Raw genomic sequence first — 27,993 nt, forward strand, 5'->3', positions numbered from 1 at the left:
CCAGCGGAGGTTTCTCCAGGATGGTATTGTGTACCTTAGGCCAGCTGCGGAAAGATCTGGATAACTTGAAGACAGATGTCTCCACCCAACACTGCTAGAACACTACTTCAAAGTGCTCGTTTGAATCCATCATTGAAAATTAAGCAGCAGCCAGTAAATTTACTGTTGCAATGCCTCAAGGTGTGGCTGGCTGTCACTCATGAAGAGAAATCCGAATGTACAATAAAGATCGGCAGTGCGCCGGGACCCTTGCATACTGTAGGAATTCTCAACAGTGACACACCTGCCCTGATGCAGGCCGCGGAGTTTTCTTTCCCCATTTTAAAGCAAGCTCTTGATGAAGTGCACGCTGTGGGCGGATGGGGAGACTGGAGACTCAAACACTTTTGTTTGAGTAACCAGGATGGATAGGCCAGAGAAGAACTCAGTGTCTTCCCTTAGGATGCTGCCGACAGCCAACAACCACACAGTCGGTTAGGTAAGTATTTAATCGGTCCTTTAGAAAACTTCTCCATTAGTAAAAGTTGGCTTATTTTAACAGCCTTAGACATTGGTCACTATTTAAACAAGACATCCTAGGACAAACAGAAGCAATCACATAATAGTCCATAGTAATTTACAGGAGGATGGTACACATGTAGATACAGAGGTAGCAATTCACTTTTACAATGTTTCACTAATACACATATACCAAATTCAAGGCACAAAATAGTTTGCTTTACAAAAAAATACTGTAAAAATGTCATTTGATGTTCTACAATGTGAATAAACCTTTCAAAGAAATCTTCACACCCTTCCACAGTACTCCACACAAGATTTGTTCCCCACACTGATTAAGGTTGGCACAAATACGGGGACTTTTTGATGCAGAAAATTCCCATTTCCTTTGTAGAGCTGCTGTGTTCTGTGGACAAGGCTCCTCCCCTCCATCCTTTTAACACGACCCTGCAGCTCCCTGAGGAGAGAGCACTTTCCACTCGCAGCACAGCTCACAGGTAGAAACTGTTCAGTCATTTTGTTCAACCAGGTCTCTAAGCACTCAATTGAGTATTTCTGAGATCGAATTTAAAAAACACCTAATATTTTAGTCACTGTAAGCTTAAGGAAGAGACCCGTGGCCTCTGCAGTGATTCTCAGGCTGCACTTTCTCAACCTGACATCAAAACTTCGTCTTTCTGCGAGCTGAACCCACAGACACCATGAGCGAGCCGCCCAGACTCGCATGAGAAGAGCCCAGGACACAGGACAAAACATAGCCCTGTCAGTCCTTGAATGCGTAAGGGTGCCAGCTGGCTAGATCTTCCCAACATGAATGAATCAGTGGGAATTCAGAAGAACCACACACATGAAACACACTGTAGTCATCATTTCTAGACTTTCTGTTCATTAAAAAAAATGATGTCACATAGTGTTTGTCTAAATATTGGACTCAGTTTTAGGGCCCTGTCTAAAAAAAGACCCCATTGGCAAAAACCCAAGCTCACATTTTTCAAGCACTGTAGTCAGTTAATTTACACTTTATTATTTTTTAAAAAGTTGATTAGAAAAAAAAAAAAGAGTCGACATGGGTTAGAATCCAGACTGTCAGTACTGCTGAAGTATGCACTGAGCCATCCTGATACGAGTGGCGCGCGGCACAGAAACACTCAGATTCCATTTTTCGCTTCATTATTGTTTGTGGCTTGTTTTCTTTGCGCAATAAAGGGATACATGCACTTGTCCGCTCCTAGAAACCGATACATGCACACAACTGCTTCGAAAGGAAGGATGCTGCAAAGAAAAAGGTACAGTTAGCAGAGGGCAGGCCTCGCACTCACTCAGGGCAGGCGGCAGACAGGGCCCCCAAGTTACCTCTTCATGAAGGTCACGATGTACATGAGGCGGGGGGTGCAGATCATGGGCTGGTCGGTGAGGATGGCCTTCATAGCCTGCTTCACACAGTAATCGGGCTTCAGAGGGGGCAAAAAGGGCTCAATTTCTTTTCTGAAATTTATATTCAGAGATGAAATTCAGAATTGACACAGAACGGAAGATTGACAACAGCACACCACAATACCGTGACATTAACTGAGGGACAAGATTTTTGAAACACTGTTTCCTTCCTGGTATGTTTGTTTTGCCTCACATTTTCCTATTTATAAACACATATCATAAGTATCATCTAGTAAACAAATTAGGAGAAAAATAGGCCAAATTAGTTGGCTTTTCTGTAAAACAAGATCAGGTCGTTGAGATGCCTTGTAAGATATACTTCAAATTATTCTGATTTTTTTTCTTTGAATAGAAAGGTACTTGTCACAAACAGTAAACTCCAATAAGCAGTGCCGCTTTCTGTGTAAGGTGTGGCGAAATAGTACATAAGTAACCATGCAGCATTTTCTAGTGTGAGACTCTCAGAGCCATGCCGCACCATGCTGCCTAAGAACTGCTAAGCCATAGTCTAAAAAGCCTCTGAGGTGAAAGACCCACTTTCATTTTAATTAATTAAATTATATCTTAAATATGTCACAATGCCACGTCTTGTTCTTTGTTGCTACTCTGTCTTTTCACAGCTTTTGACCTTTGCTAAATGGAAACAGGGGCTCCAGCAATGGATTCCTATGCAGACCCAAACCAGCACACCACAGGCACACATAAAGGATACCAGGCAGAATGGAACTCAATGTCTTTTCTTTCTTTCTCTCTCTCATTTTCCTTTTGGAGCTGGGAATCAAACCCAGGCCTTTGCACATGCTAAGCACACGCTCCAACACTTACCCACAGCCCAGGCCCTAGAGAAATTTCTCGGTCTGGACCTAGAGCCAGCTGCAGAAGGGAATAACTTAAAACACTATCACTTGTCGCTAATTAAGTCTAAAGGACAGTCCCCAACCAACAGGGAACTGCCCTGATTATTGTCCTTTGCCTTGCAAATTCAACCCAAGCAAGGATCAGCAAGTCTCCACAGTGTCCCTGCTGAGTCACAGTTGGGTTCGTTCTGGTGAGTACCTGTCAGGTAAAGCCTAGTGCTGAGGTATTTATACTCCCATATGCTCCCTTCCCAAGTGTGAGGGGGTTCCATTTCATTGTTAGCAAATCTAAATGGGTTGCGTTGAGTCTGGCAATACACACTTGCTGGAGGGGAAAAAAAAAAAGCTTTGAAATCTGGAGTGTGACCTTCCATCTTTTATAAAGAAAGGACAGTGACATTGTTTCATAGCCAGATTAAACTCACACTAAGGGCTTTTCTCCTCGAGCTATCACTAATAGTAGAGAAATAAAATGACTCTTAAGGGTGTAACTTCTAAGAAAAATCCTGGATATTTGTATGTGCTCCGTGTAGACAGGGAGAGGCCCATTCCTGTCTGGTACTTTGAATTAATCCCAGAAAGTTTTTATCAGCATGGCGGTGAGCCCTCACTTGTGAATCTTACAGAGCCACATTACAAACCTTAACTGGAAAACTACAGATTAGCTGTCCTTCCTTCTCTTTGAGCTAAGTCTCACGCTGTAGCTGCGGGGGACCTGGAATTCATTATGTGGACTAGTCCATTATGTGGACTAGTCCAACTTGTGACAATTTTCCCGCCCTTGCCCCTCGAGAAGTGCTGTTGTGATTCCAGATGTGTTACCACACTCGGCTGAGGCTGACTGTCTGCTGACAGTTAAAGCGCAAGACTGGCGGCTGGAGACGGACTGCACACACCTTCCTGATGTTGTTTCAGTAAGAGGGTGGACTCCCACTGACCTGATTCGGCAGCCTCTGAACATGCCTGTGTCGACAAGGTAAGGGCAAACCAAAGTTGTTTTAATTCCATCCTTTTCAGCAGCCTTTAGCTCATGGCTCAGAGATTCGTGAAAACCCACAACTCCAAATTTACTGGCGCAGTAATCCTGAGAACGAGAGAGAACAGAAATGCCAAGTCTGTGCACACGATCCAGCCAATCTGCAGCTTCCTCAGCTTCCTGGTCCTGTTTGCTTGGATGTTCATTACAAAAGGTTACAGGTAACGAAGCAAAGAGAAGGGAGTTGTCTTAAAGGACATATATCTGATGCCGTTCAGAAGAGAAACATTTTCCAGGCAATGGCAGAAACAGAACAATGCTTTTTGCCACATCAACCAAGTGTCATGTTTCTTTGGGGAAAGACATTGCAAAGGGTTCTGTGAAAGCTAAACGGCAGCAGTGAAAAAATGTAGGGAGCTTCCCTTTGAAGTGCCTGTGAAATTTACAAATGGGTCTCTTGTTTAGCAGAAGAGACCAAGAAACCTGTTTGTTTACATTAATGCAATAAGAACAAAGTCAAGTCTAACTTGGGCTATAAACTATTGATCTGAAGTTAAAATGGCATTAGCACCACATCTTCTGAACTTGAACTAGAACTTAAAGAGTATATGATAAAGAAACATTTACAAATTTACAAAAAGCGGTGTTTTCAATTTCCTAGGCATCTGTAAGCCAAGCTTCACAGAACAATGCATGCAGATGCTTTATAATGTGAACAGTTAGGAACTGGTTTAGAAGCTCAGATCCGTCTAATCATACAGCACCTGCTACTGGCCATGAGTGCCTCATCTGATGAGCTGGCAGCAGGCAGCTCACTTTTGGCAGGTTGACCAAAACAGAATGTGAGCCTTTGACCTCACTCATCTGCTCCCCATACTCTGCTATGGACTCCATGAGGGTATTCTTGACCTGTGCCTACTACCATCCAGCAAGGCTGCGGATGAAAATGGCTCTCTGAGGACTGCCCTGTCCTCTCCTGTACTGTGACAACTTGGTAAATTGGGATAGGTAATTTTATGGAAGAGGTGGAAGACCCATCCTCTACAGCTGGTCCTGTGATAGAAGGAAGCACTGTTGGCTGACAAGGTGTGGTAGCAGGTCTTCTTGTGATGTGTTCTACGAAAATAAACTCTGTGAATGAAAAAAAAAATGCATTTGAGCTGACAAACCTCAACTCCAGCAGTGCTGAACAGTCCCAGGGAGCTTGCGACCGTCACAATGTGGCCATGGTTGATTTCCAGCATTGTCGGAAGGAAGGCCTTAGTGGTCTGAAAGAAGATGCAAGCTTTAGAACTGACATGTCAAATCTCCTCTACAAGCCAGGACCACAGAACAGTCTCTGAGCCATAAAAATGACATTTTCCAGTTCATTTAGAAACATCCTACATCTAACAAGAAGAGACGCTCCTTTAAGTGTCTGGTTAACTTAGCACTGTGTCATTGCCCGGCTAAGCCAACAAGGCTGTAACTCAAGAGCGTTGGGGGATGACATGCAGAGATGAAAAGAAAGTCATTAGGAGAAGGCTCTTTATCACCTTTCAAGGGACAGTGATCTGCGAATCTGAACCACTGCTGGGCCAGAGGCCCTTTTGTGCTCATGCCAGGGCAGTTCAGCTGTGTTCTGGTCTGAGAGCGACTGCGAGGCTACTCGCCAGCAGGTGCCCCATACTGTCGGTTCCCTTGTGGCTCAAGTGAAGAGCCGTCCCATCACCGTGACAGCACCTAAGATTTATGGTCAAAGTAGGACTAGTAGGTGATGTATTTTAGAACATAAATCTCATAAAGTATAGAACACGATTTTGGTTAAAACCCGTGTCACGATGTGAATGCTGCACTGCTGGGACCTTGTAGCATTCTCTGAAGGATCACACCCCACTGAGGGCACTTGCAGGGTCTCTCCCACAAAGGCAACAGTCCACCTGGGGTGGCAGACGACAGGGCAGGTCCACAACAGGGTGGCAAAATCAGAAGTGGCACGAACTTCTTACTAAACTCCTGTCTCCAAGAGACAAGGCTTTCTTTAAACAAAAAGATCCTTCAAATTGCTTAGGATGATCTATAAACCATCCCACCAGGCTCCCAGCAGTTTTATAACCTGCTTCTTAAAAGAAAGCAGCAAAGAGCAATCTGTCTACTGTTGAGTTATGGTCTACTGCCAGCACCGGTCCCCTTGATTTATGAAGTTGAAGACAAAACACTGCACAGCCTCCTTGAAGAAGAGCTGTGTTCCATTTCAGACGCTTTCCTGGCTAAGGTATCAGAGTCTGAGCATGAATTTCTAGTGTTTGGATAACTCGTGTGTACAAGATCAAAAACAGTGGTGTCGTTAATTTTGAAGCTTTCCATGCTTAAATTCATGGAGCAGTTGCCAGATGAGTCTTTGTCAAGTGTGCCAAGGTCTTCCCCAGACTGGCCCTTGGCTCGTCAGAGAGCACCCCATCCCCCATGCCAAACTCATTCTCATCTGTCCTCATTCCAGTCCTATATAAACTGAAGTATAATATTAATGACTTGTTTATCTAGTTTTTAAATGATTTTTAAGTGTTTCATACCACTGCAATCTCCAACAATGTCTTTACTAATTTTTAAAATTCCTGTAATTCTTTATTGAAGATAGTTTCGTCTTTGTGTATGTGATGTCAGACATTGAACCCACAGCATTATAGAGCATGCACACCACTCAAATACAGCTCCAGGTCATGCTGTCGAATATCATTCTGGACCAGCTTAACTCTATCTACATTTCTTAAAGTTGTCGAGTGTATATCATTCACCTTAACCTACCATTATATATTTTAGGGTTTTCATTTTGCTTGTTTTATACTTGTTTGACTGTCCCAGAGAAGCTCAAAAACATGGACCAATCCCTCTTGCAAATACTGGGGCAGACTCCCTCTCGTGCTGCATGGGGCCAACACACTACAGTGTCGGAACCACTGATGTTTTGGTTCCACTGTGTTTCTTTGTAAACAGAAGCAGGGCAATTATGACCCTAATAATGACTTTGTTCAGCCTGATACCTCAAAAGAACTAGTACCTCCAGTCATTTATAGGGTCTATAACTTACATGTAATTGTTATACCACAGAGCTGAAATACAGTAATTTACAGGGGAGCATACACATTCCAAGCTAGAAAACAGATCCTTAAGAATAAAGTCTTAAGAGTTCTACATCTTCTGAATATCTAGTTAAGGGTAATGTTTACAGATCAGCTAGAAAGCCTAAAGCTCATGTGTTAGCTTTGCTTGTTTAAAAACTGTGCATGTGTGAATGTTTTCTGTATGTGTGTGTGTGTGTGGGGGGGGGTGTTGGTTGAAATGCACATGGATGCACGCAGAGGCCAGAGGTCAACACCAGTATCTTCCTCTATTGCTTTTCCAGATAGTTTTTGAGACAGGGTCTCTCACTGAATCCAGAGCTTACTGATTGGCTAGACAGGCTGAACGCCATCTGTCCATTTACACCCTGCCGGCTGTAGATTCACACCACCATATTCGGCCTTTATGTGGGTGCTGGGGAACAAGGCCCAAACCTTATGCAGTAAGTCCTTTACCAACTCCCCTCCCCAGCTCCAGGAAAATTTATTCTTGACACTCATCTGAGGTCATTTCTAAAGGGCTCATGAGCCTATCTGTAAGTGTAAGTTCAAAGGGCATTTGCTATACCAAATCTACTGAAGACTCCAGCTTATCCTGGCTCACTTCAAGTGTACTCAGGGCCCTTGTGTCAACCTATAGCTGGGCACAAGAGTAGACCAATTACAGCATCTATCGCCAGCCTGGGGAAAGATCAAAATTCAAGGCACAGTTCCTTCTGAACATATTACCATTTCAAATTGTCAAAAGTCAAAGGAGCCTAAGTCAAAGCATTCTGAGTTGGAGGGATTGTCTATATTAAGTTTGCCTCGTGTTGAAAGACAAGGATAAATTTAGTGCCTTTTTAACTTTTCATTTTAAAAGTTCTTACCATAGGTGAGTACAAGGAGTTGATATTAAATGCCAAGCAACTGCACACGGCCTAAAACGCTAGTGAGATCTTGATCTTCCTGCTTAGGTGGCCATGCTCGGCAGCTGGCTGACCGAAGGCCCATACGCCACAGTGGGTGAGATACCAACGAGGGACAGGCTTCATGCGCTCAGGTCCTGCTACAGGCGTTAAGCAACTCACATCAGACCCACAACACAGAACATAAGGCAGGTGACAGTGGGTTGTCAGGCTCCCAACTAGGTTTCAACTGTAATTTGTTGCAAAGTTCTGAAACTGATTAATGTCCCATCCTGCCTTCAAGAAGGAGTCCGGTGGTACTAATGTATCCGTGGGATAAGTATTTCCTCAGCATCTACTATTTGCAAGTACTATGTAATGACCTGGCCTAGGAGTAGTTAGTGAGACAGGAGATGGTCTCTTTCCTGCATTCCTGTCTTTGAGCAGAATTCTGCACTCACCTGTGCATCAGATGTAAGACAGAGTTTGTCTTGCACATAAGACAGTTGCTGTACAGTGTAAAAACAATGTGGTCAGGGTCTAATTTTGCTCTGGTGTCCTCAGTGTTCTTCCTACCCACCTGCAATGCTGTCAGGAAAGTGAGGCTACTTTGTGCTTAAGGGAGGTGGGCAGAAACAAAACTATCCAAATATGGCCATATAATTAAAGCCCTATGTGTGCACTAGAAGCACACTATTGGAGAGAATTATCCGAGTGGCTAGTACCCTAACAGGGGGAGGAGTGTTTTGTTAAAGCAGCAGTAGGTCAGTGTTCAATTTAAAGCACATGATTTCTTCACCTAACAGGCACAAACCTCTGTATGAAAAAAGTGGACTGTGCCTTTGGATATTTTACCTTTTCACATTCGAACGTGTCCGGCTGTGGGTGAAGCTGCAAATCAGTACACCAACTCCTGATGATGCCCACGCAATCATGCTGTTATTGAAACTAAGAGGTGAAGGCACCTGAGACCACAGCCAGCCTGTAGGTTTCCCGCCACTTACGGAAAACTCCTACCAGGCCTCACCTTTTGCTAAGCAGAGATAGGTCTGAGGTAACTGCACCCACATCAGAGTCACTCCAGTGTCCCTCCCTGAAGCCTGCGTTCCTGATGTCAAGGACAAGTGACTGCACACTGAGGTTCCTAATTACTTCTGTGCTGCCTGAATGGATATGGGCAATTGCAGCTTGCCATAAGTAAATTCATCTGAGGTATGAGGTACACTAATAAATAAACTTTGACTCTTACTTAGTAAGAAAACTACTGTAAATGGGTGACTAGAAACCATGGCATTTTTCAGGAAGGTTCTAAGGTAAGCCGACTAGTTTTCCTTTCTAATTGTTCTTGCCCTCAACAGTCTGTTAGATGACATCTGAGATAGCACAGTGTATGCCGTCCTTGACACAGCTTGACAGCACAAAGAAATCTGGCACTTTGCAATGAATTATTAATGTGCACAAATATTGTAGCATGTGTGAAGTGGAGACCAGCAAAAGGTGAAGTGCTAGTTGCCATGACACCAGTCAGTTCAAGCTAAGGTTCATGATCTTTACCTTTGTCTCAAAGAGTCGTTAGAAGAACATACAAGGCAAATCAGAGCCTTATACTTAAGTGACTTCAGGTATGAACTCAAGCTTGTGTTCTGTTTAAGATCTCAAGGGGCTAACTCAAAAGACTCACTGACCATCAAACCTGTGTTAATTCACCTGCAGAGACACAGAACCTAGATGGGGGTCTTTTACACAGTGTAGCTGGTTGGACTCATTAGCTGGCAGAAGTCCATGGTGGCTGATAAGGTTTGTTAGATTCTGACTTAAATTTAGACAACTGTTCTCTGCTTCTTTCTTCTTATGTCTAAAAACAGAGGAAGAAATCTAGTATTTCACAGAGAAGCCACAATTAGTCACAATACCAACTCTTATTTGAAATGAGGATGTGCAGTGTATTAGAGTTGGAAAGGACCTAGGACTGATGAGAGTTTGTAGCACCCCCCACCTCATTTGTAAAAATAAGAACTCTTTAATAATTGGCTCAGGCTGTGAAGTGTAAAGACAGAACTTCAATACTCTGTGATTAATTTTATCACAAGCCTCCGATATCACAACTTGCTGGCAGCTAATATTTTTCCATGTGTGAAATCTTTGCCTGATGGATTCTTGATGGTCACCCTTCCTCCTCTTCTTTACTTTTTTCTTCCCTAAGTAGTATACATGCTGTCATTTGGAGACCTGAAAACCCTTAACTGTGTATGTCAGGGCTGTTAATCCATTTCCCACCACAATATAATTTATGATCCAGAGTGGAAATGAATTTATACTCTTCCTTGAATAAGATAGTGGTGTGACTAAGAAAGAAAAGAGGAAAAAAAGAAAGGTGGAGGGTGACCATCTGCATGAACCCTGACATTCCATGTTACTATCTGCACGGCTCCTCAGGGTTCCTCTTCAAAGCTCTGGGCACTCGGAAGGAACTGTAAATGTCACGTTTACACTCCGAGCAGGGCCTTCCTAACAGGAGCAGGTGGCTGCACCGGGGTACGGCATGCCACAGCTTGAGGAATCTCTGAGAGCTACATTCACACCAGATTAACCTCCAACAGCCCGCCGTCCAGACTGCTCTCGGTGCTCTTAATGACAGACTGGAAGCATGGGGCCCGCAGCTGCAGTGTCAGGGCAAATTAGGTTCAACCAAAGAGAATGTGAAGAAAGGTGGGATCTGGCAAAGTCTGACTTCTGAGGAGAGACGGCGCGCCATGGAGGTGCAGGTGAGACCCTCAGAACGTATTTCATATCTGAGCTATTTCAGCTATTTCACAGACACTAAGGGGAAAATTAATTTATCTCAGTAGAAAAAAGGTTCACACTACATTTTTTATGCATTCGCCAGACCATTCTATGAGCAATTTCAGAAAATCATCTCTCTCTATTTTATTTCTTTAGTTGTTCACTTTACACCTCAATCATAGTCCCATCCTCCTCTTCTTCTGGCCCCACCCTCCCTCCCACTTGCCCCCCCCACTTCCCATACCCCTCAGGGAAGGGGACCCCCCACTAACCCACCCCAGCATTTTAAGTTGCATCAGGATTGAGCATATCTTCCATCAAAAGTGGTCTGTCAAGGCAGCCTCAGCAGAGGGAAGCATGAAAAACCATCTCTTAAAAAATTTATTTTGGGGGCTGGAGAGATGGCTCAGTGGTTAAGAGCACTGTCTGTTCTTACAAAGGACCTGGGTTCAATTCCCAGTACCCACATGGCAGCTCACAACTGTCTATAATGCCAATTCTAACGGTTCTGACACCTTTACACTAATGCACATAAAATAAAATTAAAAATTTATTTCAAAATATTAGTCTCTCTCTCTCTCTCTTTTTTCCCCCCCGAGACAGGGTTTCTCTGTGTAGCTTTGGCTGTCCTGGACTCACTTTGTAGACCAGGCTGGCCTCAAACTCACAGAGATCCGCCTGCTCCGCCTCCCCGAGCACTGGGATTACAGGCCTGCACCACCGCCACCAAGGAAGAGTAGAAACTCATTTCTAATCTGGATCATACATTATACTGTGGGAAATGGATTAACAGCCCTGACACACACAGTTAAGAGTTTTCAGGTCTCCAAATGACAGCATGTATACTACTTAGGGAAAGAAAAATAAAAGAGGAAGAGGAGGAAAGGTGACCATCAAGAGTCCACCAGGCAAAGATTTCACACATGGAAATGTTATCTCCTACTAGCGGCTCATTCTGCCTGTGTTGTTAGCACAGTCTTTATAAGGCCCACAAAAAGAATATTCTGCTTACTTACAAGACCATCCTGGGTTCTGGTAGCAACCCTCTGTGAGGTCTCAGTCACGGCTCCTGGAAAACTATGATTCAAAAGTGAAAATGTGCATGCGTGTGTGCACTCATGTGTGCCTGTGTTTCTTATCCTCAGGAGCCATCCATCTGGTTTTTTGTTTGTTTGTTTTTTTGGGTTTTTTTTTCCAGACAAGGCTCCTTTCTGGGGTCTGGAGCTCACAAAGAAGGCTAGGCCAGCCAGCCAGTGAGCTTCAGGGATCTACCTGTCTCCATCTCCCCACTGCTGGGATTGCAGATGTGCTGACACACCTGGCCTTTTTATGCGCATGATGAGCATTGAACTTGGGTCCTTAAAAGCACTTTGCCACCTGAGCCATCTTCTTATCAACTGGCGAAATTTTATGAGGCACTGGAAATACAGTTAATTGTGTTAGGAAGACTAATAGGCTAAATCACTAATATGCTCAGAGGTCAAGTGCTGACACACTGTATTCTGTATAAGGAATAAATGGATAAATACTTTGCATTTTACAGATTTGAAGGTATCTGTTTAATAAATATAATGATCAAGCTTTAAATCTCTGGCCATAGACAGTGTTATTTGATAAAAGCAATCTTTGTTACAAAAATACTTTTAGTTGGGAGATGATAAAGTAGATTTGCTAGGAATGGATAATTAATTCTTTTAAGTACATTGACAGGTCCTGCTGCCCACGTCGATGCAGAAGAGCCTGTGCCGCCTGCCCCAGCTAGGCACATTTGCAGAGGCAGAAAGGTCTCCGAATAATTGTGCAACAGAGCCCCAAGGCATTGGAGCCCGGAACTGCTATTCTTTTAGCCTTAACAGAACGCACGTCTTAATTTCCAAAAAACTGAGACACGATGTTCATTTTAATTACAGGAGGGCATAAAGAACGTGTCACGACCGTCCCATTTGTCCTGGTGTTGCACTGCAGGGCCTTTAAAACACTTCTGACTGTGGAGCTCTGCTCTAGGCAGTGGCTTAAATCTGAGCAGCATCAGCAGTTAGGCCTTGACACACATGCACCGCAAGACTTCTACAACCAAGAAGCTAATAAAAGCTCAGCTTTGCAAATGAACACCTAGATGATGACACCATTAGTTATTCAGCAAAAATAAATGCTTCATTAACTCGAATTCCCGTTGTTAAAGGTGGGCCGAATCTGGCCCAGGGAGGAAGCATGATACTAACTAACACTTTGCGCTTGCTAGGCAGAAGGATGGGAAGGGGGTGACTGACGTGGCACTCCATCTACTGGGAAAGCGCGCTGGTCTTTAGACTCCAGAACCCACAAGTCCTGACTGCCAATTACTTAGCCTCCCTCTCTGTAGCTTGATAAAACTCATTTGTGAGACAAAAGAAGATCTCCAGGATTTATGCGTTATGTTCACAAATTCTTCCATCCATCCCTCAGCACTGAGCACTCATAACACAGGTCTTCACACATTCCTTGCCTAAGTCTCTTGTAAATGACTCAATAAGGAATCAACTCTATTATTGCAGCTGCCAGCACCTGGTGATCCACCCATTAAATATTTATTTGTTGCTGTGGCTGTACCTTTTCGCATAGTTTAACATGCACTCATACAAATTACCTGTGAGAAACACTTGCCATTTTTTTCAGTTTTACTTGAGCCTGTGGAAGTCCCATGTGTTAATGAACATGGGTTTTGAAAAGCTGTTGCTCTTGATTTCCCACTCCTCACTGCTCCCTGGATGGTCAAGGGAGATGCAAGAGCTCTTGGGCTTAGCCCTCTCATGTATTTGATAACTCTTATGGAATAATGAAAATAACTCAGAAAACTGCAGCTGTATCAGATGAATGGCAGGCTATGGCCAGTCCCTGTGTCTCACACTTGTACCCCTTCCCAGAAATGATAAGACAGCTCTTCTGAAAGGCAGACACTGTGGTTCTGCACTAGAGACCAGAAACCACATCCAGAAACCACAGCACATGCATATCACCGTGGCTGCTGTTCTGGCCACCGCAAGCAGCTGGATGTCTTTGCCCGTTCCAAAGGCTGCATGACCATCAGCCCTTGTAATTCACAAGTGCAAATAGTTGAAATTCTTCACTGCTTTCTAGTGTGCTTGTAAGAAGTCTTTTAAATGAATTCTTTATTTAACACAGGGTAAGTATAATCAAGGGGTTAACTTCTGAAATACCTATGGTACCTGTGCCGAGTTAGATGCTACTAAAAACAAAACAAAAATAAACACTGTGACTCAAGAAACTTTCAGAATTATAGAAGCCACCTTTTCCTATAACAGTGGCTCTCAAATCCAGCCATACACTAGCATCATCTGGTAAGCTTTCTCCTGTGGTCCAGTCCATATGCCACCAGCTATCCCAGCATTCCCATGGGGGCATATTCCTCAAGTGACTGCAGAAGCAGCAGCAAAGGATCTGGTGCTCCAGCACAGAGTGTCCCAGACTCAGGACCACGGGAAGTTTAGTGTTTTAGGGGCCACCTTGGGGTGCTGAAGCAACATGCTCACTAGATGCCAGCTTCACCAAGCCAGCAGGACAATGTTTCCAAAGGTTGCTCATGCCCACAAAGGTAAGGCTGCCTCTTAGAAGCTGTTCTCTATGCAACACAGTTCTACATAATGATCTTCTCTTAAGGTTAGGGACACATTCTGTATTGAAAGCAAACTTAAAATTTGTGCTCAGTACGCCACCACATTTAGCTCTGTTGCGTTACACGACCCCTTTATTAAGTAAGAAATCTCTATGTAGGACAGTAACGCTGAGGACGATACAGCTGGGAACACTTGTTTGCCCTCTTGTGTAGTGCTGAACTTCAGCCCCAAGCACACTAGGTAAATGTTCACTACTGAGTCACATCCCTCACCAAAGAACGGCACTGAAAGGCAACAGGAATAATCACATTAGTCAGCTCTGGCTAACCCACCCCAAATGCTGTTACTAAATTGTCAACTCTGAACAAGAAAATGGCCTTCTAAGTGTACCAAATATATGTGAGACACCCCTCCTTCAACACTTCTGAATGACCACGAAGTGCCAGGCCTTAGGCTGGGAGCTTGGACTCAAGAGCTGCCCTCCATTCAGCAAACCATGGCCAAGGTTCATTTCAGTTCTAAGAAAAAGAACACAGCTCTTCATTTTCTGCCATACAGATTACAGCAGAGGGCAACAGTGATTTAGAGACAAGAGAGAATGTGGACACCCTAGATATGTCCTTTCAGACTCTAGATCTGAACCTAAATTTAAACAAACAAACAAACAAACAAACAAACAAACCTAGCTGGGTGTGGTGGTGTTTTTCTGGATCTCAGACTCAAGGGCTGAGGCTAACCTAGGCCGTATATATAGCAAGACTTTATCTGAAAATAGATAATGACCCTTGGGTGGGTGGGCTCAGTGGATAAATTGCTTGTTGTGTGTGTGTGTGAGGGCCCTAGTTTGAACTATGAGACCCTAAGTAAAACTGGGCACAATAGTATGTCTGTAATGCCCGGGCTCCTATGGCAACAAGGACACTTCAGGTAGCGTCACAAGCTCACAGGCCAGCCAGCCTGGCATATCCAGTGGTGAACAATACCTATCTCAGACAGGGTAGAAGGTGAGGACAGACCCTCAAGGTTGTCCTCTGATCTCCATGAGGGCACTAATAAGTTGTGGAATATGTGTATCTGTACACACACACACACACACACACAAAAGAGAGGGAGGGAGGGAGGGAGGGAGGGAGGGAGGGAGGGAGGGAGGAAGAGGGAGAGATTTTTTTCTGCTTAAAGAAATAAACCTTGACTGAGGTGATATTACAGCTGGAAGAGCTAGCTGCTTCTCTTCAAACAGAGAGGAGCACAGTGTAGGACCGTTCAGATGCACATTTCCAGTGGGTAGTTGGGGACTCTGTCCTTCTGACTCAAATGCTGCCAATGCTCTGGCCCAGCAGCCAAGGTGGACTTCAGTGACTGTGAATCTACTTGTAGTTATGCAGGAGAGCGGGGACACACATGCTGCCCAACACTGTTCTTGCAGCCCCTGGGTGCCACCATTTTCCAGGGAAAGAACCCCCAGTGCCTCGTATGGAGACATGAGTTAAGAGGTCCGTTGTGTGCCTTGGGACCATTTTCTGCACTAGCATTTCCATTAGAACAAGATCCCAAAGAGACCCAACAGATTTCAAAATCCACTGACATGCTCAAGATTTGGCTGTCAGGACATGGGGGACCGGACCAGCTCAGTGCCTCTCCCACTTTCTAGCTTTTCCTGGAGCAAGTCAGCCCATGAGAAAGCTCCACCTAAGATTACCTCTGTACCAGTCAGATGACTGGGCAACAGTGCCAGGAACTGCGAGAATTTGAAAATCCACGATTAAGATTTTTAAAGAGGAGCCTGACAGACTGATCGGGGATTCTGATACCCTAAAATGCTTATGTAACAGAATGAAGATCTCCACATTTCTCAGGAGCTAAGCAAACAGAACAAACTCAAGCCATGCCACTACAACTGTGCTCCAAGCATTTAGAGGGCCTTGTTCATCGGCCGTTCTCAGGTGCTGTCCTCTCAGGTCCAGTCAGCAATGACATAAAGCAGGAAGTGAAGGAAAGAGGCTGTGTGACCAAGGATGCAACCATACTGATTCTTGAAGATGTTGGCCACCTCCAATATAAACCATAGGAAATTACAGAAAGGGCACAGAGAAGCCCAGAGCTGGACTTTGGTAATAAAATCCCAGTGTGACATTGCTTCTTCAAGCTAGAATTTTACACGCGTGTCTAATTTATAGAGCAAACTTTCAGAGGATATTAGCTAGGGTTAATCAGTTATTGCTAAATTTACCATGCTAGTAAAAAAAAAAATCACATCTGAAGACTCTTACATTACACCACAGGGCGAAATCTGTAAGTGAGTCACAGGAAAATCTATTGTACAAGAGCTTTGAACATTTAGTCTGGGTAACTACTTTACCCGTTCTAACCCGGGAGCTCTCGGCTGAGGGTCTGGGTCCTACTGCCCGCCTGCCTTGTATAAGAAAGTCACATGATCCACCTTAAGCCTGCTGCCTTATCCACCAATGAAGGGATAATGGCTCTACTTAACGCAAACTTGCTTCAAGGCTCAAACGGAGGGTGAGTGTTTATGAAGACTCTGCCACTTTAAACGCCATATGAAAGGTACAGTGAGTGGACAGAGGTTCCTTAAGGGTGTCTCCTTAGGCTATTCTGGGTGAGTGCTGTCTAGTTTGGGCTGGGTTGCTTCTTGTTTCCTTCTTCATGTTGCTGTGCTTCCTGGTTCTTACTATGTATAGCTGCCAGCCCCCCCCACCAACCCCCTACCCCCAGCTGGCCCTCAGGCAGCACCAGCCCACACTCTGGGTTAAAACCCAGTACTGTGAGCACCACAGGAAGCCTGTGGCTCATGATGCTGAGCAGTTGGTTCACATACCTTCCCCCTTTCTCCCAGAATCCTAGAGGATGCTGGGAAACAGCAGAAACACTTCACAGTAACACCTCTCTTCTAATTCTTTTCTTTAATCCTTTTGAACTGAGAGCTGAAAACAACTTTTAAATATGAACCAAAATACTTGAATACGGGCTTAAGAATACTTTACTACAAGACTGTACAAAAGTATTTTTAAAATAACTGATTAAACCAATTACCTTTATGTTTCTTTCCCAAGAGAACTTAGAAGCATCCCACTTAAAAAATCCTTCAGAAATCAGTAGGGGGTAGTATGCTAATTACAATTTGCAGGTGGGAAAATCCAGGCTTTGAATTTTAAGTTTCACTTGTCCTCAAAATACCCATGTGTTTATGTAACTTACACTACAAATATTTTCCCAGCTACACTGATTTGGGAAGTGTTATTTTGAGCCTCATTGCTTAGAATAACACTAAGAAACCAACCTTGTTAATATTCAAAAAATCCAGCACTATGGTATTCGTAGGAAAAGCAAGAAATTCACATTTTATGCAAGCAGCAAGAACACTTGTGTGATCTTGGAGAGCTTCACAGACCAAGTAACGTTCTGTTGTCAGCTGTGACTTGGTACTAAGCACCTTGTCATTGTGAGGGGCAGATGAGGCGGCCTCACTAATTGCCTTGTGAACCAGGCCAGCAGCGTTTGCTCCAGTGCTGATACTTTTGTGATCGTTACCAGAGGAGACGCAGCCCCCCGCCTCCCCCCCCTTCACTTAATTTTAGTTTAGAGCAGTTAGGAAAATGGGCCCTGACAGGTGTGAACTTCAGTCTTCAGAGAATAGATAAATATAATGAAAAGGGAAAAAGGAATTCACAGGCCACACTTGGGAAACTCCTCAAGTAAAACATACCAGCATTCCTGTGGGTGAAAGCCTTTTCTAAAGTGGGGATGTGTAAGCCCTGCACAAACCCAGAGATCCAGGTGACTGAAACTGGTCGGCCAGCTATGTCACGGGAAGTGTGACTAAACCCTGAGGCCAGGCTGTGCCAGCAGTGTTAAGTTACAAAGCAGGGACACTCTCTGGTGCTACCTGCCTACTTTATATGTTCAGAGAAAGAAGCCGGAGCTTTCATTCCTCGAGTTGTTCCTAATTATGCTCTTATGGAAGGCTCAGTCTGAAAGGAACTTCTAAGTCTGCTAACAGAAGTGAGAAAGGCAAGACTCTCTGAAGAGCTAACTTACTGCTTTACCCTCTGAGATAAGAAATCACTACTTAAACCAAATGAAATTAACACATTTTAGTCTGAGTCTGGGAATTACAGGCTCAAACATTGGACTTAACTCACTCAAGTGAGGCAGGCAATTGATGTCTGTTCCTGACCTTCCCCCAACCCCCATATTCTGAAGATTAGTAATGAAGGCTTCTTTCTCCTGGGGAAAATCTAGTTGTTTGTAGGAAATAAGATCTAAATCAGCCCTGCCATGACACCCCCTAGTGGAACTTCAGCAAACTACAGTTTGGGGGTCTAAAGAAGGCTTGGGTACAGGTTGTCTCCCTATTCCAAAATGCTTGGAACTAGAAGGGTTCCAGATGGCTTTCATATTTGCATATGAATAATGAGGTGCCTTGGGGATGGGACTCAAGTCTAAACACAAAATTCGTTTCAGTTTGTCATATATACTTAGCACATATACATAGCCCAAAAGTAATTTTATACAATTATTTTGCTTGTGTTTTGACCTTATCACATGGTCAGTGTGGAACTTTCATGTTTCTGATTGAGAGGTCTTGTTTCTCAGGACTTACAGTTAGACTTTCTCAAGGCCAGGAGCTATGTGTACCGTCACCTGCCTGCTACTCATCACTGAACAGAACAAAAACAAGCAAGCAAATAAATGAAGCATGTCCTCTGCACATTTACCCAAAAAGCAGGGCTCTAAAGAGAAGCAAACTGGCTGCTTGCCTCAGCTCAAGAGGTTTAATTTTAGTTTCTGAAAAAAACTGAAGCAGAAATTTAGGTGACTCTGTGATTATTAATATTCCTTATCCCAAGAAAAGCTTTAAATAAAAGGGATTCCTACTTAAAATTCTTCTAATTCTCAAGTAAGGTTATTAAAGTGCTCCCAAGTAATTTTCTGTCACTAAATTAATTCATTAAGGTCACCAGCTCAATCCACTGGAATTTGCCAAAAATCTTGAACAGCTCCCAGACAATTGGAGCAAAACCAAATTTAAGGGAAAAGAATAAATTGAGCGAATGTGGGCTGCTGGATGTTTAACCACACTTGCAGTTCTTCTCCCTGTTCAGTGACCAGTCCTGCAATGAATGGCTAAAGACTGCCGGGGGCACTCTCCGCCCAGCCTTTTTCAGGAAGCTACTCGGTGCTAGCATTAGCATGGCTGGAAGAATGCTCCACTCTGGCATGTTTTCTAAGTTAGTTTCTACTTGGGCAGATAATGAAAAATGCCCTGGTATAGAAATTCCCAGAAATAGAGAACAAATACCAACTTTGCTTTGAGAAATTGAGATAAAGAGCACAAGTCTCTCCATGATCAAACAACAAGAGGCCATTCCTTGAACCAAGAATTTGAGGACTGTCACTCAGTGACCCCCCCATCTTGTAGATAAAGACACTACTTGCCCCACATGGAAACATCTGGAATCTGTTTCTCTTTCACAATTTTGATACATATCTGTTTTTGTCTCTGAGACAAGGAATCACTCCGAAGCCCAGATTGACATCTAACTCATGACAATCCTACCTCAGGCCCCTACCTTCGCTTATAGGCATGAGCCACCATATTTGATGTGTGTGTGTGTGTGTGTGTGTGTGTGTGTGTGTGTGTGTACAACACTATTCGACTTTTGTTGTCTCTCAATAAAACAAATTCTTCTCAGGTAGCAGAAGCTCTTCTGTGAAGCATGGCTACCCAGGGCTCTCTCAGGGCAGTGAGGTGTCTAGTCCAGTTGAGACTGACATCGTACCAGGGGACATACTAGGTGCTGAACTGGGAAGACAGGTGGAAATCAGTTTTGGAAGGTTCAAGACACCATGCTAATGGCCTTTGACTTCCTGCTGTGAGCAATGTGGTCACACACGCTTTAAGAAGGCATATTTCAAATCCAATACTACTTAGATAACATTGGTGGGCAGCAAGGAACAGACCCAGGGAAAGAAGTCTGGAGGCTCTTTACAATCCAGGTGAGAGATGATGAAAGAGGTACATAGCATTAAGAGGAGAGCTGTCCAGAAGAGACTTGGTGCCTGATGAGTGACAGCGCAGGCAACTGCTGTCAAGCTTGGTGACTCAGCCAGAGTGAAAGAGTAAAGAGGGAGTTACCTTAGTATCAGTGGAGAACAGGGGAGCCGCCAAGAGAGTAGCACGAGCTTGCTAATGGCCTAGAAATCACAGTGAGGCAACTGAAACAGATCACTCAGTTAGACAGAGGCAGTGAGAGCTGGTAGGAGCACACAGCACTAAGGAGCCAATCTTTTAAAGGCAGAGAGCTAAGAGGTGGAGGACAGGAGAGGTGGACTGAATCCCTTGCATTTCAAGGAGTTAGTCAGGGCACCTGCTGTGAGAACACAGGCTTCCCTCTACATCAGGCATCGAGGAGGCAGTGCTAACTGTCCAGACAGTTGAGAACTTGAGGAACTAGCTACCTAGCAGTGCTTCCTAAACACTGATAGCCACGCAGATTACACTGCATTAAAGAGGAATTTCTGATGCTTTTTATACAAGAGAGTATCTTGTTCCCTGCTTGTACCAGTGATGCAAAGTACACTGTATTGTGCTGTAAAATCTGACTTTTAGGACCAATAGATTTGGGTCCAGCATGTACTATATAAAATACAGAAATCCAAATTGTAATGAGTATGTGATCTCATTTTGTCTACACAGTGCAGTGTCACAAGATTCCAAGCAGTTGCTGATCTAGATAGACGTTTCATCAGTTCTCAGATACCACAAGAATGTGACAAGGTGTGCAAACATGAACCTCAACTCAGGCTCCATCTTTACTTCTAGCATCCTTACACTGTTACACACAGAATGTGGACTGAATAACAAGCCAGTTCTAGCATACTTTTTAAAATAGGTTACAAACGCCACATTTTCAGCAGCTATCCTAAAATAGGAAAAGTCATTCTATAAAGTACTTAGTTTTATAATATTGTACTATGGAGGAGAAAACATTTAGATAAATAATTTTATTAGTACTTAGAAAAAAAATTAAATTCTAAACCTAAGAGAGTTTAAGCCAAACTAGATTTCTCTAGTCTGAGAATACAGGAATGCCGTTTATAAGATTAAAAACCAGTACATCACATCAGAACTCCAAAATTAATGATCAGGGACTATTCTTGAGATATTAGGTATGATGGTAGTGTGCTAATGTCTTTTAAGAGCTACCTCATTCTGGTCTAGCTGGTGGGATTTCGCTTTTCTTGGATGGATTTTTAACTAAATAGACTTTAGACACGTGGATATAGATAAATGCTGAATTCAGTAATTAGTATTTTAAAACTGTGAAACCTTTTAAGTTAAGTGGTCTATTAATTAACTCCCAATTATCTTGTCTGACTACCGTGTCAATAGAGGTAAATTACTGACTAGCTAGCTGACAGATTTAGTCCTTCACCATGGATGATTTCTTCTGCACATGAAAGCTCTGGGGTTGAATGCTTTTGCTTTCCTCTTTTGGGTAATCAGGGGTCATTCTGCCATTTTGATAAAGGCCAAACAGTTTCTTGGTCAAAAAGGGCCCTACAGATAAACTCTGGTTCAGAAACAGATTCTCCCCTCTTTCTAGAAAAATAGTAAGTGAAGCTAGTGAATATTCTGGGGAAATGTGTGATCGCAGTCACTGTATGCAGGCCTGGCTTCTGTGCCACTTGGTGGAACAGAGGTGGGTTTGGGTTTTCAAGTTCTTGCCTCTCACTGAGACACAGCCCTGGCATGAATGACTTTAAGGCTAATGTGCGCTTGGTCTCAGTGGTCTTGTTCCGCAGCCCGCTAAAGCCTAACCCACATCATTCATTTCCTGACTGGCGATCAAGAGAAGGTGCCTGAGAAATCTGTTAGTGACAAAATGACTCAGAAGGTTGGTGTCAAAGCTGACTGGAGTGCTGTGCCACATATGGGAGGCAATGGAGAAGCCTTCAAGGTCTGCAGGAGCATTCGGTGGCTCAGGAGGGAAGCAGTTGCCAATACAGGTGTTCTTCTTGAGGCCTGAGTCACAGGGAAAATGAATGATGGCTGCCATGCATTCAATTTGAGTTTGATTCACACTGGTGTACCAATAACTCTCTTTTAAGAGCCTGGGCCTTATACCAAGTAGCAGGCTTAGTACACTAAGGAAAAATGAGCACACAGGTGGAGCAAGGGGAGTAAAACATTTGGGTAGAACAAAAGGAGATGCAAACAGTGAGTGGAAGCCAACTCTGATTTGAAGCCTCAACAGCTTGAGTTAGTCCAGCATGATGTTCCTTTTTCAGAACTCACAGCATGGACCCATGTGAGTGCTCACTGAATAGCTTATCTTCTAAATATTTAAGTAGAAGCTGTTACATGTGATCAAATATTTATCACCTAAGTTAGAATACAGTTCCAGGTGTGTGTGTGTGTGCGTGTGTGTTTTGGGGGTCAGGTATAACAAACTACTAGACAGTCTGTCATTACTTTGTTATGTAAGGCACAAGGTAAACGAAGTTATTCCAAAAAGCACTTTCTGTGCACCAAAGGACAAAATGACAATATATGCCACAAAAATAGTTAGTGGAAAGGGAAAAATAAACAACAAAAAGTTTTATGTAATTCACTGTACTGCATCGTCCCTGGGAAATAAGGGGTGAGGCTGGGGGTGTAGCTCAGCATGCTCACCTCGCATGTGTAGGGTCAGGGTGTTGAATGAGATAGTCCTGGGGCTCCTGACAGTTCCCAAATCTGAGAACACCAGTAAGGGCAGGGGTAGGAGGGAAGCTCACGGCACCATCTTGAAACAGACCTTAAGAGGAGAAGGAGCAGAGCGAGAGGGTGTTCTGGGCAGGAAGAGGGGGCCACAGGAGCAGAAGCTGGAGCCTGCAGGCACCTTCAGGGTGGCAGTCACATGCTCTTCTAATTCTCCTTCATGAGCATGACTTGAACTCTAGTCAGGGGCAGCATACAACTTATCATTCTATGAACACAGACACTGACTACTATTTAAGAGTCTGGCTCAAGATGATCTGTCCAAATAGCTGAACGTACTCTCTGCTCAGCAGATCCACATTTTTAACTGCATGAGGCAACTTCTTTTCCCCGCCCAGGCGCAGCCAAGAGACACCCTGGTTATGTTCTTCTGAAACAAGAATGGTAGAAGCCAGGGCAAGATGTCTTTGAAAACATACCACTAACATTTCCAAGAAGAAAAACTAGAAGGGAAGGGAAGGTGAATTCAAGTGGTGCTCAGCAACTATTTAATCCCCACCCCCGGCCCCGGCAACCACCATAAAAACTGAAAGCAGCTTTCTTTCAGGTTTTAGTTGCTAACTCTCAACTTCTCCAAAGGTTGGTTAAGTCTTGGCCAGAAGTCAGAAATTCCAACACTGAAATGAATTTTCTGACTCAATATTGAAAATAAATTCTTAAGTTTAGATGCTTAGGGGAAAAACAGCTGGAGAATTCAGGAGCCTCCCATAGTTTAATACAAAGTGATGTCATTACCAGCCAGGCTTCCAAGAACTCCCTAAATTGTGTGGTGAAGCAACTTCTCAGAGCTTGGCGATGGGGGGAGGAAGGTGCAGCTCTCCCTCGGTGCATGGTCCTGGCAGGAGCTGATGCAGCTCCGTCCTTGAGTTAGGGCTATACTTGCATCCGGATGCACCTTTTCACAGGAGGCTGCCTGCGGCTTTTCTTTAACACGCTAAATCAGCACTTATTTCATAGAATGTCTAAGGAAGATTTCCTGCTGCTCTTTAAAAACCTGGATATATTTAAGTTTTTGTAAGTTGGCAAAATAGCTATGCAGAGAGTAGTCAAGATGGTGAAACTTGAGGGAACTTAATGAAGGTAAAAGTTTATAGCCAGGAAATCTTGCATCATGTCAGACAAAGGTTAGAAAGGAAAAAAAAAATCAGTGTCTCTGGTTAATATTAATCTTCCAAAGTTTGGGTATGTTTTTTAAGACTGACAAGTCAACTGGAATTTCTGTGGCAGCTAAACCACCCTTTAAATTAAGGAAGCTATACATGTGTTTTTATTTCAAATGCTAATACTATTTTTTGTTTGTTTGTTTGTTTGTTTTGGAGACTGGGTCTCGATAAATAGCCCTGTATGGCCTGGAACTCACAGTGTTAGACCAGGCTCACTTTGAACTCAGAACGATCCAGCTACCTCTGTCTCCCGAGTGCAGAGGTTAAAGGTGTGTGCTCCCCTGTCTGTCCCAGGAACAGGCCAGGTCCGTTATTTTTAGTCAGAATTATAAACATACAGGAGGCTTGACCAATTGTCCTGCCAAGTCCATTCATTTGGCCTTGACTTACCCATGTCAGTATTGTGCCATTTGACGCCTGTTCTTGCAGCAGCAAAGAGCCTGTCTGTTGCTCACACCCATTGCACATGACTAATACACACCTATGAACATGTGTGTGCTCATTCCCCCAAACTGTATATGGTGATCTCCTTACTCATTGAAAATGCCGCGATGAGTGAGTTCAGCTGATTCACATGTTTATTTCTAGAAGCTTGGAAATACATTATGTAAAGCGCATGCTTCCAAATAAAACATTAGGGTAAGCTTCATCCAGGACTGGAGAACAGGCTTGATACTGGATAAGCAATATCTGAACACTCCTGAAGCCAGATTAAGTTTTTAAGCAGTTGCTAAGAAATTAATGAGGTTTAATGTGACCTATTTAGGAGAAACAGCTCTTTGTTGAGTTCTGTTAGGAGGCATCTCTGCCTGCGGGGGTAAAGTCCTATCTTCTTACCCTTTCTTCCCTTTCCCCTTGGTGCTGGGGATGTAACCCAAGGCCTTGCACATGCTCGGTTAGCACTCTACCAGTTAGAGTATCAGTTAGATAAGGTACCCCAGGCCACCTTATCCCCCTTAACTGGATTACTTCTGTCTATGTAAGTAAAGAGACAATACAAAGAGAAAAGTACAAAATGTACTAACACTGCAGGCGCAGAATTAGAGGGAAGACTGTCACATCTGCCTTTATTGAATATTTAGCTAAAACACTGTGGTGGTATGGTGGCCCTCTGGGCACAGAAGACGTCTCCCCATCCTTGGATGTTGCAGGATCTCCAATGGCTAAAAGCAGACATAGTCTGGGTCCCTGACTCACCAGGCCTCATAAATGCCCTTCCCCTCTCCATGGTCCTTTCAAGATGACTCCTCATTTGAGAAGTACTGGATAAACTTACAAAGTCCTGAGATGTCCACCAGCTGAACAATGTAGATGGCTGATGGATGTTAAGTAGCTGCCAGGGTGGCCTGACCACTCCCAGTGAACCACAAATGCTGATCTCAGAATTTCTGGCACTTTCTAAAATGTGGCTGAGCAGTAGTTTGGAAGCCTAACCCCTGACTTTACGAATTCATAAGAACCCAGTTTTATAAACTCAACAGAAAGCTAAATAAACAAAGCCAGGGCTTATTCTCCTTGTTATTTTTACAGCAGTCTTTCAAACTAGTTCCTCATAGTCAATTTCTACCTCCTTAAGAAACACTAAAGTGGAGCAGTTTCAAATAACCATCAGACACTGTAACCCACCATGTGGGAACAGCTCATAGACAGACCTCTCGTGTGGAAGGGTGCAGATAGCTTTCATGTTGGCACACAGGCCTCTCTCCCAGCCTTCTCACTGAGGAGGGCCCGGGAACTTTAGAGACAAAGACGCTTATACTTACCCAGAAGTGTGCATGGCAGTTGACCATCATGGTTCTCTCGATGAGCTCATCAGGGCATTCCAGAAGGTGATGTCCAGAAACCACACCAGCATTATTGACCAGGACCGAGACCTCACCAACCTCCTTTCGGACTCTTTCAGCTGTCAGGTAGACATTCTCCCTCTTTCCCACGTCACAAGTGTAGGTAAAAACCTGCAAGTTACATGGGGGCAGGATTTCCTCCTCACCATTCCCAGCTGTCGGCGGAAGTCCAGATGAGGGGAAGAATGGAAGAAAGAAGGGGTGCAGAACGTGAGCCACATGGCAGTCAGTAGGACAAAAATCATACAAAGCAAAAATACTACAGTGAGCTTCAAATTTCTAACACTGTCATGCTTGCCAATAATTCAGCTTACAGCTGCCTTCCTCCCCTGCAAGTCTTTGGGAATTACAGCAATTTACTGGACAACCTTGCTTAGGGGAAAGTCATGTAATTGTGGCAAGTCCAATGCAAGTAGACCACATGGGATCAACTTGCTAGAGCGAGACACCTGCAAAGAACTGATCTCAGCCCAGAGAATAACACACATTACACATTCCTGTTTTCAGATGGGGGTGGGGAGGGAGCCAGTGGCTAGAAAGAGCTCTGCCCTGAAGTCAGAAATTCCCTTCAAGGCTCCCAAATCCAAACTATAAGCAACAATCTGAACTCAGTCAAAGCCAAGAAATGAATGAGAAGTTTCAAATGAAAGAATGCAGGCCACTGGTCTGTCTTAAAACTGAGTCCCCTTAGAATTATTCTCACAGACGATATTTAGAGGTTAATAATGTGCAAGTTTACCACATTAGAGTCCAAGCAGCATCAAAATCAAAGTCCCTTCCCTAAAAGTGAGTGTTGCTTTCTTTTAGGTTTGGGCAGAGAGCACAAATTTGTAGCCTCTCCATACTAGCTTTGAAAACGTAACATTTTGAACCTTGCATAAAGCACACAGGTTCAGTAAGTTTGGCAACAAATGACAGGTACAGGAGGAAGATAGAGCCCAAGTCAATCGAGTTGATTATGATCTCCACTTAGGCTTTTAAAAAAGGTTCATTTGCACACATGGTTAAGCACATAAGATGCAGATTGGGGAGCCCCCAAACCATGAAAGAATTTTACCAAAGAGCTGAAATCATTGAAGCACTTTCTCAGGAGGAAGGGAAGCGCTCTCCTTTACTCAGGGTTGGTAACCAAAGCACTTGAGGCTGGGAAAACAATGTAATTATTTTCCCGAGGCTAAAGTTATAGTGAAACCATCCATAGGGCCCTAGTGTAGGCGGCTCAGACCTCACAGAAACAGAAAACAGATAACTGCTTCCAGTCCACTGTGGTAACAACTTCCCAAAGACACTTCAGGTTCCCGTCATGCCACATGCAAGTCAGACTGAGAAACTGCTTTCGGATCCAAACCCGGGTAGCAAGTCCTCCCTGCTTTACACTCCTCGCAGTTTAGGAAAGCCCAGCGTGGGGCCCGAAGAAACAGGATCTCCTATGTGACTGACTATGTATTCTAACACAGTAAGAAAACCGTGCTCTCTTATCAAGGGGCAAATTCCACTGGCCTTCCTGAAGACCAATGAGGTGGTTGGTTTGTTTGTTCTTTTTTTTTTTTTTTTTTTTTTTTTTTTCCTGGAGAGCGGCGAGGCTGCCCATGACAGGGGCGGGTGTGTGGAGACCCTCCGGGATGGGGAGGTGTTTGACCCAACAATGCACGGGTCAGTTACCTTGCAGAGCGGCGGCGTCGGCTGCCTCCAGGTCCCGGTAGATGTGGCGCACCATGCCTGCGGTCTCCTCGTTGCTCTGCGTGTTGATGTCCCAGAGAACCAGCAGCGCCCGGCGCCGGGCGAACTCCAGGGCAAAGAGGCGGCCCAGGCCGCTGCCCGCGCCCGTGATGAGGCACACCTGGCCGGCCACGCTCTTCTCCTTGGGCCGCACCAGCCAGCGCGCCGCGGCCAGCACGAACGCCCACAGCACTTTGAAAGTGACCACGAAGAACTCCACCACGATGTTCATCGCGACGCTCCCCCCCTCCCCGGGCCCCTCACGAGCCCAGCACCGTGTCCTTACCCCTCCCTGAGCCAGACAGCCCAGCACCCTGCCACCGGGGGAGCTTGT

The 27,993-nt window shown here is 44.2% G+C and overlaps 1 protein-coding gene across 1 annotated transcript; it reads right to left on the reverse strand.

The window, feature by feature from the left end:
- Nucleotides 1-470: 470 nt before the first annotated feature.
- Nucleotides 471-27,891, reverse strand: Rdh10 (retinol dehydrogenase 10). The gene is made up of 6 exons (XM_021652116.2): nucleotides 27,603-27,891; nucleotides 25,860-26,095; nucleotides 4,935-5,033; nucleotides 3,728-3,873; nucleotides 1,852-1,983; nucleotides 471-1,770 (listed from the first exon to the last, which is right to left on the reverse strand). Exons 1-6 carry the CDS (start codon nucleotides 27,889-27,891, stop codon nucleotides 1,647-1,649), a joined length of 1,026 nt encoding a protein of 341 aa, XP_021507791.1. The 3' UTR covers nucleotides 471-1,646.
- Between the last annotated feature and the right edge of the window lie 102 nt (nucleotides 27,892-27,993).

This window comes from Meriones unguiculatus, chromosome 6 (assembly GCF_030254825.1).
Source record: "Meriones unguiculatus strain TT.TT164.6M chromosome 6, Bangor_MerUng_6.1, whole genome shotgun sequence".
Taxonomy (NCBI): Eukaryota; Metazoa; Chordata; class Mammalia; order Rodentia; family Muridae; genus Meriones; species Meriones unguiculatus.

Coding starts and splice junctions, on each gene's coding strand:
- Rdh10 (XM_021652116.2), bottom strand. CDS start 27,891: ATGAACATCGTGGTGGAGTTCTTCGTGGTCACTTTCAAAGTGCTGTGG. Junction 26,096..27,602: donor CGACGCCGCCGCTCTGCAAG/GTAACTGACCCG, acceptor TTCCGCCGACAG/CTGGGAATGGTGAGGAGGAA. Junction 1,771..1,851: donor ATCGTGACCTTCATGAAGAG/GTAACTTGGGGG, acceptor TTTTCTTTGCAG/CATCCTTCCTTTCGAAGCAG.